This window comes from Kryptolebias marmoratus, linkage group LG11, assembly GCF_001649575.2.
Source record: "Kryptolebias marmoratus isolate JLee-2015 linkage group LG11, ASM164957v2, whole genome shotgun sequence".
NCBI lineage: Eukaryota > Metazoa > Chordata > Actinopteri > Cyprinodontiformes > Rivulidae > Kryptolebias > Kryptolebias marmoratus.
The window spans coordinates 19,812,621-19,824,526 of NC_051440.1; the positions used below are offsets into that span (position 1 = coordinate 19,812,621).

General features: G+C 42.6%; 2 protein-coding genes across 3 annotated transcripts; one reads left to right on the forward strand and one right to left on the reverse strand.

The window, feature by feature from the left end:
- Nucleotides 1-766: 766 nt before the first annotated feature.
- ascl1b (achaete-scute family bHLH transcription factor 1b) lies at nt 767-2,288 on the reverse strand. The gene has a single exon (XM_017422979.3). The coding sequence runs from the start codon at nt 2,057-2,059 to the stop codon at nt 1,484-1,486; it is 576 nt and encodes a 191-aa protein (XP_017278468.1). The 5' UTR covers nt 2,060-2,288; the 3' UTR covers nt 767-1,483.
- Nucleotides 2,289-7,011: 4,723 nt separating this feature from the next.
- Nucleotides 7,012-11,437, forward strand: irf7 (interferon regulatory factor 7). 2 transcript variants are annotated; one of them, XM_017422975.3, is made up of 10 exons: nt 7,012-7,119; nt 7,240-7,393; nt 8,005-8,176; nt 8,255-8,352; nt 8,472-8,523; nt 8,606-8,722; nt 9,381-9,586; nt 9,986-10,187; nt 10,271-10,386; nt 10,473-11,437. In XM_017422975.3, the coding sequence occupies exons 1-10, from the start codon at nt 7,112-7,114 to the stop codon at nt 10,662-10,664; spliced, it is 1,317 nt and encodes a 438-aa protein (XP_017278464.1). In that variant the 5' UTR covers nt 7,012-7,111; the 3' UTR covers nt 10,665-11,437. The 2 variants fall into 2 exon arrangements, with proteins under 2 accessions (XP_017278464.1, XP_017278465.1); XM_017422976.3 differs by having other exon boundaries at nt 9,384-9,586.
- Nucleotides 11,438-11,906: the final 469 nt, after the last annotated feature.

Consider the following 11,906-nt stretch of genomic DNA (forward strand, 5'->3'; position numbering starts at 1 on the left):
TTTAATAAGACTCTCTTGTTCCCACTTTTCATCTCCCGCAGAGAGAGCCAGGTGAAGTGAGACTTTCCCGTTCTGCCTCGCCGCATTTGGCATCAGCGTTTATTTACAATGGAGGCTCTTCCATAATTCGCATAATGAGGCGCAAAGGCTCCCACAATGGAGCTCACAATGGGTGGGGTGGGGGGGTGCTGTGCTCCCCATTTCGCAAGGAGATGGGCCTTTTTGATTCGGCCTGTGTGCGCCTTGAAAAACACAGCCGGGGATACAACTAGTCTACAACCCCGGGTTTTTATTTAGATTGATCTCGATCGGGCAATAAGAATTTTTTGACCCTCCTCATTGTCTTGCTGACTCTCCCCAGGCTATATTTCAAAGTGTCTATGCGCCCCCCTTNTTTTTTCCTCCCCTCCCTCCCCCCCCCCCCCCCCCCTCCGCCCCGGGCACCTCGGGCTATTGGTTAAACGCAGAGTGTGCAAAAGAAACAATGCAACGCATGAAACGTAATATTAATCTCCCCGCCCTGAATGCGGACAAAGCGCTCGGAGAAGGTGCGCGTCAATAATGGTTATTGAGTGCTCCCCCAGCTGCGCAATTTTCTCCCTGCGCCCAAACCAAGTCGGGGAAAGGTCAAACAGGAGAGGGGCTTTGAATGGAGAACAAGCTCACTAGTTTGCTCAATTACCGTCACCACTAACACACACACACACACACACACATAATTGCTATAAAAACAGCAACCAAAACACTGCGAAGACATACTATAAATAGATCCATCTTTATTTATAAAACTTGTTTTACACAAAATATATCTGTTCAAATCAAATATTTACATTTTCTGGCTACGGGGGGTGAATTCAGAACAAGTGCATACATTAATAAATGTCTCTTTGCCACTTATCCAGAAGGAAAACAATACAGCCTGTCACAGGTGCCTCTCGGCTCATCGGCGCGCTGTCAGCTGCTTCTCAAGTCAACACACCGTCAGAAAAGTGGCAGTAAACGTTGTTCGGGAACATTTGTTTGGCTCATTGTACAAAAATAGGTCTCTGTGTTAAAACAGTTATGATACAGTGTTGTTATAAATGTACATCAAGAAAAAGTCGCATCATCTTCCAGGCGGGTGAGGAACCAGGTTGGATGAATTTCTCATCATCCACAGTCCTGCAGGACCTCCTGCACCGTCTCTGCAGAACCTGCCCAATTAATTGCACTTATTCAAACATCAACAGTTCTTTACTTCCATGCGTGTCTGGGTCCCCCCATCCTGAGGGGACTTGTAAGGGAGGGGGCACTTACGCGCTTTCACTCAGACGCCCCCTTCCCTTTCTCATTATTGCTTTGCGCCTGCAGAAGCAGGGACTGAGATAACAAATCACCTGTAAGCACGAGGGGGGCAACCCCCAGGTCTGATGTCATTATCTGAACTTTGTCAGCATTTCTGAAAGAATTCAGACACTTTTACGCGCAGACTGTGCTGAAAGCATCAGTATCTGTCAAACCAGGTTGTAAAGTCCAGCAGTTCCTGTTCCTCTGAGCTCAGAGGCTCGTACCCGCCTTCATCTGATGAGTAGGCGGAGTGAGGTGACTCCGGGTCGGCGGAGTAGCTGTTGGACAGCGTTGGAGATGGCAGCCCGCACTGGAACGCAGCCGAAACCGCGTCGTGCTCGTCGAGAAGCTGCTGCAGGGCTCTGATGTACTCCACGGCGGACCTCAGGGTCTCCACTTTGCTCATCTTCTTGTTGGCGGCGCCGTTCGGCACGTGCTGGCGCAGCGTCTGGAAGCCCATGTTGACCTGCTTGACCCGGTTCCTCTCTCGCTCGTTCCGCCGGGCCACGGCCACGGGCTGCTGCTGGGGGATGGAGTAGCCCAGGCCGTTGAAGCTCAGGCGCCGCTTGCAGCGCAGCAGCTCCGGGGAGCTGGAGCGCTGTCTCTTCAGCACCTTGCTGCTCCCGTTCGGATGGACAGCCGGTACCGCGTCCTGGGCCGGGGCGTGCAGGCTGATGCTCGTGCGTCCAAAGGTGAACGCAGTCTGCGTGGTGGTGATGGTCGTAGTCTCCATCTCTCTCTCTCTCTCTCTCTCTCTCTCTCTCTCTCTCTCTCTCTCTCTCTCTCTCTCTCTCTCTCTCTCTCTCTCTCTCTCTCTCTCTCTCTCTCGCAGATCTTCTGGTGCGTTCAAGGACCGAGTGCCGAAGAGGAGGAAGGTGGGTTGGCAGTGCTCAGCTCTCGTGTCCTTCGCGTGGGGACCGTGTGGCTAAACTCTAGTCCAAGTCTCTCGATGACTGATTCTTCTGCACACCGACTCCCCCACCACCCACCCACCCGGGCCAGGCGCGTGGCTCCGGGAGCTCAATAAACAATCCCGAGCGTTCACTGCGCCGGGAGCACGCGCTGGGCTCATTTACATTCCAATGTCTCCAACCTGAAGGCCCATTGGTCGATTCAAACGGCCTGCGGACCGTGCGAAAAGGGAAGAAAGGAGGAGTAAAACGACAGAGAAAGAAGAAAAAAGAGCAGAGAATGAAAAAGTGAATAGTTTGGTTCTTTGAAATGCCTTTTGAATCCGTACTCTCTTTTTTGGCACGTCTTCAGATTACCCCCTCCCCTCCACACACACACCCCGACACACACACACACACACACTCCGCTTGGTCATCTTTCTCTTCCAGCTATTTACAATCAAATACCAAGGACGCTCACTGGTGTATCCAGGCTACAAATTCACCCAGAAAAAGAAGAAGGTGCAAAGTGTGTCTCAGAGCACATAATATTCGGATATAATGCAGGAGACACCGTTTATAGAAGGTAAACATCAGGATGGATGGGAGCGCTCCAGAAAAAGTTGGGACCTCTGTTTTTTCCTCAAAAATGTCTTGTCAAAATCAAGTTTCTCTCTCAGAGGTTAAAAAATGTATTTATATATAAATTTCTACCCTCCGGGGACCGTATAATGAAAGTAAAGCCAAGTTGTAAAGAGTATGTTTATGTTGCCGAATTTCAGCACCACCTCTGCCTGGACAGCTGAACCCTAAAACATCTTTTGTTAAGTTTGATCCATTTAAGTAGGAATTGTTTGCCTTTTGTCGACTCTGCTTCCAACCAACATCGTCACAGATTTCGGGAAAATGTTATTTAAAAGCAAACAGTCAAAAACTACAGTATGAAATCACAACTGGAAGCCGCGAGGAGCGCTGTCCAGACAAACGTGGTCTCATGCGTCTCCTGGCGGTAACAAGCAGGAATTACACCGACAACGTGACCGCATTTGTTTCGACTCAAACACACGGGGGGAATTCCTCCATGGGTTCTTTCTTTGCAGTTGGTAGATTATGAATTAAAACTGTTTCCAACCATGAAGCTTAGCTATTTTTTAATATTAAACAACAATGCCTTAAAAATAAAATATGCTTAACATTCTTTTCCAGATTGTGTTAGCTACAGCATGTTACATTTAATAAATATAAACAACAAGTGCAATAATTTGCCAACCTTTCAATTCACACAGGTTTGAAGTTATAATTGAAATTTGTTTACGTTTTCATTATTATCCTGTTTAAACAAAATGTTTAACATTGAAAAAGGAGGTACTCTGTGATGTAATCTATCTCAGTGCAGGATTCAGAGAAAGTTTATTTTAACAAAACAATGTCCACAGAACTACAACATGGCTCCATATTAAAATTGTTATGTGCAATCAGCCTTACACTGAAATATATCAAGTTAAAAACATGACAAAGAAGCCTTAAAATGCTGAGCAGCTTAAGTTTTATTGCTTTTCTTTTTCCACTGAGACAGAATAATGACAATTAACTAAAGATGGATATTGGTCGGCTGTGGTCTGCTCTTAGTATTTTATATTATGTAAAATATTTAGATTAATTGTGGTACAAATGGATTACTAAGTGTATTTAATGAGCTGTTGGTGAAATAGGGAAGCAATGTTTTAATTTTACGTTCTGAATGTGTGTTTACACATTTGGAAAGACTTTCTTAAATCACTGCATCCTCTCTTTTAAAAGCCTAATGGGTTTTTTTCTGAATCGCCTCCTTTAAATAAACTTTTATTTAAAAACAAAAACGTAAACAACAAAGATGCTGCATTAACATATAGCCTATTTATATAGTATTTAACAAATGTGAAGAATTGTTCTGTTTTTAATAACACTTGATGGCATTTATATTTGGATTGTGTGGTAATGTACTGAGCAATAGACAAACTCATTTGTTTATTCATTTAATTATTTGCGATTTATGGAAAATCCCACTTTCAGCTTCTGAGAAGGATTCCCCCCCCCCACTTCTGTGCACAGCATGGCTTTGATTTCTAACAGCAGGGGGCACTAAAATAAAACTACCTCAGAAATGCCATTAAGTCTGGTGTTACACCTAAACATGTTGCTGATGAGGAATCCTCATAACACTCAGTGTTGGATTGTAGTATTTTTTTTCCAGTTCTTTTTTAATAACACACATAAACAAATTTCTTTATCTCTTTCACCAAAGAATTGTTTGACTCAAGGGAAATACCTTTCTTTACTGCCACAAATTCACTGGAATCTGCAGCTTGTTTTCTCTTTCTATTAATAAAGTCACTTCCTGATTCTTTCTAGACGTGCTGAGCATGAAAAATTCATTATGAAAAAGCATCCTGGGCCAAAATTCTAATGTAGGAAACCTGTTTTAGTCAAACTTTATTTTGCTTCTTACTGGATTTAATCACACTTTTCTGTCTGAACACTGTATCTGTATTGTGAAATTTGCAATGAGTTATTTTTACTTTAGTTTTACTTCTGTACAAGACAACAACCATGGCAGTTTGTGAAAATCTGTCAGGCTCCTTCTGACTGGTAAAGGCGTGGCTGTTTATTCACTTTGTGGTGCCCTCCTTTTGGCTCAGGACAACAAAACAACTTTGAGGAGAAAGAGTGATCAGAATAGTGCGATAAAGAGAGGGAGATAATAGAGGAAGATGAATGCAGTAAACATTCCCTGTGGAAATCCCCTCGAGTAACATGAAAGGTTTGAAATGAACTGCAGCTGCTCAGTGAAAGGCTGTCTTCTAAAAGTTTGGTTAGATGTTGTACAAATGACTCATGTCCATAAAATTCTTCAAATTATAGCATGTATTTAATTTGATTTCTGACACTTGTACACAACTAACATTCTCTTCACAATATGAGTGAAGATATTGAACAGGATGGGATTTTTCTCTTTGTTTCATTGACCACATTCCTTCCTCTCTGGCTCCCTTCAGAGCCTTTTCTCCTCTGGAAGGGACCGTGTAGGCCTGCTTGCTACTTCCAGTGACCAGGAAAAGGGAAGTGTTCCATTAGAGCGTGTATCGCTTCCTTATTCTCGACACATTTGCTGAGCTACACTGTGTGTTCGACTTTTATTCCTTAGAGAATAAGGAGAACGGGGGCCTCCCTAACGCAGTTTGTGGTTGGGACACAGTGAGACAAAACACAAACGGTTCTCCAATGAAGTGGAGAAGAGGTAAGACAAAGAGGCTTTACAGGGCAAGCTCACTAAATCCGCACAAGGAACTCGACTTTGACCTTTGACTTTTGCTTGTTTTTGGATTGTGGATTAAACATGAAATAAGAACCTGCACCATGAAGTTATGAAATGCTGGCTACAGAGAGAGGAAACAGGGCCTCTTTTAGATCAAGCAGCAAAACCAAGTAAAACCAAGTTTTCTTCTGTTTTAGTCAAGCTGACTAAAACGTCTCATGTAGACATCCCCTCTGCACCGCCGCCACACTCTCTGATTCAGTCTCATGACACAAGCGCACACCTGCAGGAGTCAGATTGTGAAAGTTTCCGAAAGCACGCGAATAATTCAGTGGTCTGAATTCACAGGAACGTGGTGGTTTTATTCTGGAGGGATGTAAAAGTCAGCTGTAGGAGGGTGAAGTTCCTCGTAATGAGAAAAAAAAGTAGTAACAAAGTGATGTGTCCTTAAATGTACAGAAAACATATTTATTTTAATGCAACTGGAGGGTTGTGATAGTTGAAATACCGACATATTCTGAGCTAATTGAATAGTACTTTATTTTTGTGTTTAGTATCTTTGTCTTGTGTACTTTATCATCTGGTTTCCTGGACTTCTTTAAGCTTAAGAAGACACCTGCATTGGGATATTTGTGCACTTTTTATGAGCTGAGGTCCTCCAGTTGGCTCCTTTCTAGGGTTCCCAGGATTTTGTTCTGAACTCACTGGAACAATGCTCTGTTTTGTGTTTTTGGTTTTTGCACCTTGGTCATGAAATAATCTTCAGTCCGAACTAAAGCTCACTGCTTTCGTGTCCTCGGGGCAGTTTAAAGCTCTGATAGTCTTCTGTATTCTTAAGCTGGACTTTCTTATGCATATAAATTGTAGCTTTTAGTTTGTATCTTTGTAATGATGTGCTTTACCAGGTCTCCTTTGAAAACAAGGTGTTAATCTGAAGATACTTTCTGGTTAAATAAAGGTTAACTCAAACTAAAGAAGGCAGTAATATTGCAAAAAAAAGAAAAAGAAAAAAAAGAACATGGATAAAATTAAAAATCATGTGAATGCTGAATCAGCATTCAGACAGTAACCAGTCAGCGATTTCTTCATTTGCTACAACTCTAAACACTTTTTGATATTTACATATTTAGGTTATTTAAAAAATCTAATGAAAAACTTTAGGCCTGACTGAAGCAATAAAACGATTTTTTTAGGAGGAAACACACCAGACTGATCACTTTCCCAAAGAAGAAAGGCCAAATTCCTAACAAATACAGTTAAGTAAAATAATTACATAAGAGATTAAAATCAAAAAGCCCCAAAGATCTCAGCCAAGCAGAAGCTGCGCCGATGATCATCTTAGAGGGACAAAAAAACGTGAGAGAAAACTTTCTGACTGATGATGACATGAGGGAGGATGAGGCAATGATGAAGACGTGATGCAACAAACATCCAAGGCGGGCTGACGCCTCCGCCCTCATGACGGGGAAAGTCTCAGGGAGTGGAGCCCTCCCACGGTGGAGGAGGAGGAGGAGGCGTGATTCCACCCGATGTCTTATATGGAGCTTATAAAAGCAGCCAGAAACGAGTTGCGCAGCAGTTTTAAAGTCTCCGTGGCAGCATGCAGAGGTATGATGAAACACATCTGGCTTTTCCTGGCTGCTCGCGAGGCGTCGCTGCGGCGGTTCTGTCAGCTTCCACCCTGTCTTTTAACACCGGTCTCTTGTGTGTCTCGTTTCCCCCCCTCAGCCCACCGAAACCCCAGTTTGCCAGCTGGCTCATGGAGCAGGTGGAGACGGGCCAGTACCCGGGTCTGTTCTACGTGGAGCAGAACAAGTTCAGAGTCCCCTGGAAGCACAACTCCAGGAAGGACTGCAACGATGAAGACAGTAAGATATTCCGGGTAGGTGTCACTCCAGTTGAACTGTTTTATGACTCCATGTGATTAGATTAAAAAAAAAAAAAGTTTACTGCTTTGTTTACAAAATGGAAATGGTACTGTGTTTGTGTCTGTTAGCAAAATATCTCACGAACCACTGGACGGATTTTAATGAACCTCCTGGGAAATAATCATTAGCTGTACCCCTAAAGCTGATTGGGTTTTGGAACCAGTCCAATTCAAGATGTCACCACAGCAACCTGGCTTCAGAAAACACAGAAATGGCTGTAATTTAATTTAACTCAGTCAGTGTTGCAGTTGCTGTGCTTCAGTCTGGTGTACTCTGAGCTGCATGGGAATTTCAGTTTAAACTTAAGCATTAACAGCTCTGCCTGTGTTAGCAAAAATTTTGTCGAGCAGCGGGTGACATGCATTCCCTTAAGGAATGCTAGGTCTTTAATGGTTTAACGGAGCGTCCTTTCAAAGGGTCCTGTGGACGCTTGGTGCAAGAAGTGAATCAAATCTGTCATTTTGAAAGTTCTGAAACCATAGAGTGAAATTCCAAAAACAGGAAGTACTTTGGTTTATTTCCTTGCCACCTTCGGCTCATACGGTACCCCCCGTGCGGCTCACAGGCCTGGGCGGTGGCGAGCGGAAAAATCGCAGAATTCCCAAACGACAAGGCGAGGTGGAAAACCAACTTCCGCTGCGTGCTGAACAACCTCTCCACGCGCTTCAAGATGGTTAAAGATAATTCCAAGAATCCAGACGACCCTCATAAGATCTACGAGATTATCAACACTAACTGTAAGTAAGACCGTCGCACGAGGAAACCCTTATGAGCAGGGAAACAAAATCGGAACGATCCATTTTCTTTCTCTGCAGGCAGCTATGAAGGCCTGCCGACGCAGAGCTCCCAGGAGGATTCGGATACGACTCCGATCTACAACCCTTCCATAGAGTTTTTCCCTTTAGTGAATGAGGTGCGGTTCTACCTAAAGTGAACTTCCACTTCTGTTAAATAGTTTCATATCCACAAATATCTTGTGTACATCATCAAACCTGAACACTTAAATGCTTTTTTTTTTCCCTCTCCACGCAGGACAATCTGCTTAATGACTTAATGGCTTTGGATCTTGGCACCCAACCTACAGGTATAGTTTCTATTTGCAGGACTTTATTGTCTGCTCCTTGTGGTTTACAGTAAGACTCAGTTTGACTTGTGATGTCATACAGAGGAGCAGCTGTGGGCCGAGACCTGTGTCAAGCACGATTCCGCCGTTCTTGGAAGCTACCCTGCTGCAGCCGAGAACATCCCACAGTTTTTACCAGACCAGCCAATCTACAATGAGGGTATGTGCAAACGGCTGAATGCTGAGTGCTCGACGACGACTTTGCTTTAATTTACTGTAGAAGCTGCTTCTGTGAAGCTAAAAGAAGCAGAACACTAGCTAAAAGCCAAAAGTACCTAATTGCTAACTAAAAGTGGAAAAAAACAGCTAGCTAGAAGCTAAAGGTAGCAGAAGGCTAGCTTGAAGTAGCAAAAGGCTAGCTGAAATTCGCATAAGCAGACAAAAAGCAAGTATTCTGAAGCAGATTTCAAAGAGTGTTTTTGAAGGAACTGAAGAGATCTGTGTATTTCTATAGAAAAGATATGTATAAAGTTAATTATTTAGAAAAGTGTAAAAGTTACAAAAATCCAAAGTGATAGCATCCATCTCCTGAATGAGCTGAACATTTTGATATGAATGGGCAAAATGACACATAAAATAAAAAAGAAACAGGTAAATAGTGTGAATGCTGAATCGGCGTTCTCACAAAAAAGTAAATTGATTTTTTTTTTCGACTTGCTGGTGGAGATTCTCAGTCATTCAGGACCTGTAATCTTAGAGTTTACATTTGGCAAAGCTGTTTAAATGGGAAGCAGAGCAACTCCAAAATGAACAAAAAGCTCAGTTGTCCTTGATTCTACTTTTTTTTTTTAACAATCATCCCATCGCTTTCTTTTTAGCAGTGCATCCTGCCCCTGTCCTCAGTCCGCCTCAGCAGCCAACTCTGTACGATTTGGAGATTTCCATCCACTACAGGAAAAAGGAAATGCTGAAGACAACGCTGCAAACCAAATGTCTTCAGCTCCACTACCACAGCGAGACCCCGGAGTTCAACGCCCATCATCTCTGCTTTCCTTCCACTGAGGGTCTGCTGGACCACAAACAGGTGCACCGTCACATGAGCTGGATATTTGACGAGGAGGTTTAAAAAAAAAGTTGTTTTAACTACCTACATTTTAAAATGGCATTTAATGAAAGAACATAACAGACTCTGTAGGTTTTTGTTTACATCTTTCATTTTTAACCCAACTTTAAAAATTGGAATTTGTTCCTCTACAGCTAGAAATTAAAAATAGCTCAACATTCATCCATTATCCTGATTTGTTCACATATTTAATTCATAAGCTTATTTTGAATGATCATTACCTGGTGTTCTTCCTGATTTTTATAAGGAAAGTATAGCTCTAAGTGATGACAGAGGAGTCGACCAAAACTACTTTTAAAGCTACATTACTCCTTTAATTCTATAAGCAGCATATTCTAATGCTATCCTTTTTTGGGACAGATTGAATTCACCGATCGCATACTCAACAGCATCCAGCGTGGTCTGTTACTGGTGGTACAGGAGAACGGCATCTATGCTGGGCGGCAGGACAAATGCCACGTGTTTGCCAGCACCAGCGACCCCAGCGTGGCTCATCCCAACCCCCAAAAATTACCTAAAAACACCATGGTGGAGCTTCTCAGTTTTGACAAATTTGTCAATGGTAAGTTTGGATGTTTACCACCCTTCAGTGTATTAAAAACTACTGCTGATAGTGTAATGGTTCCATCTGTGTCTGTTTTTTAGAGCTTAAACAGTTCAAGGAAAACAACGGCAGCTCTCCTGAATACACCATCAACATGTGCTTCGGAGAGAAATTTCCTGATGGGAAACCGTTAGAAAAGAAGCTGATTGTTGTGAAGGTGAGACTTCCTGCCGTTTGTTTCTATAAGCTCCTGCTCCTGTCAGTTCAGCGCCGTTAAAGTCCTCCACCCCCCCCCCCCTGCAGGTGGTGCCTCTGATCTGTAGATACCTCCATGACATGGCCCAGACGGAGGGGGCTTCGTCGCTTCACAGCACCAACGTCAGCCTCCAGATCTCCCACAACAGCCTCTTCGATCTCATCAACTCCGTGTTCTGTCTGCCAGGAGCTGAAGAGCCGCCACAGCCGAATACTGGACCTTCCTTCGCTCAGATGTGAACTCACATTTCTCTGACACGTTAAAGCAGCTGAAGTGGAGCTGAACAGAACAAAATTAACTTCTTCAAAATACAGCAGGATTGAATATTGTTCATTTCTGATTCACTTTATGTTCATTCTATAGACAAACTGACATTTCTTAACCACTACAAAAGTAGAAATGACTCCTCTGCTGATGAACTGCTAAACAATGTTTTTTTATACATGTCAAATTATTATTTTTTTTGTCATTGTACTGTTTAGTTCAGCTGATCTTATTTGAATGTATAAACAAATACTGTAAATCCAGAAAAACCTGGTAAGATTTTATTAATCTATTTATAGAACTTGTAAATATACAAATCAATGTTAAATATTGTTTATGTATTACCATTTTGTGTAGCTATGTTTGAATTTAAAGGAAAAAAAAAACCAGTTTAAACTTTCTCTGTAGGTCATCTTTCACTTGTAAACATTCTGTCTTACTTAAATAAGCTTTAATGGGAATTCCTTTATCACAACTGTAACCAATGTAATTGTGGTAGGTGCTGGAAAAAAGATAAGAAATCCATTTAACAACTCCTGAAACTCCATCTTCATAGAGTTTGGACAGTGTGTAAAACGCAGATAAAAATGCCACTGATTTAAATAGTTTGTCAGTGATATGAACCCTGTGAATAACTGGAAACAGATGAAACCAGCTGACAGAACTTTTCTATGGGACTGAGATCAGGGCTTTGGGATGGCCGTTCCAAAACGTTGACTTTGTTGAATTAAAGCCACTTTGTAACCAACTTGTCACTCTGCTTTCGTCATTGTTCAATTTTAGGTTCGTCGAACCACAGAACACGTATCCAAACATTAAGGTCTTTGTTCCGGTGTGCATGAGCAAACTGTTGTTTTTTTTTCCTAATGCTGCTTGAGCGTAATGGCTTCTTCAGTTCATGTCGGTCCAGGACTTGTTTCACTGCGGATAATGACACAGAACCCGTCCCCTGAGCGATATGATGGCAGGATGGTCTCGGGTTGTGTTAGTGAACTTCATATTGGAAATAATACGACTGTAAAAGCACCACCAATGCTGACACCTTGGAGCGACATCTTTCAGTCAGACTTCTTCCCTCCTTTAAGTGGCCTCGTTTACTGAAGCAGGTCAATGTCAAACCATATTCTGTATATATTAGGATAGAAAGGATGGCTCTATTAAGAGTTAAATTCAACTGTTGAGCAGCTAAAACTGGAGAACATTTCACCTTGTTCTTT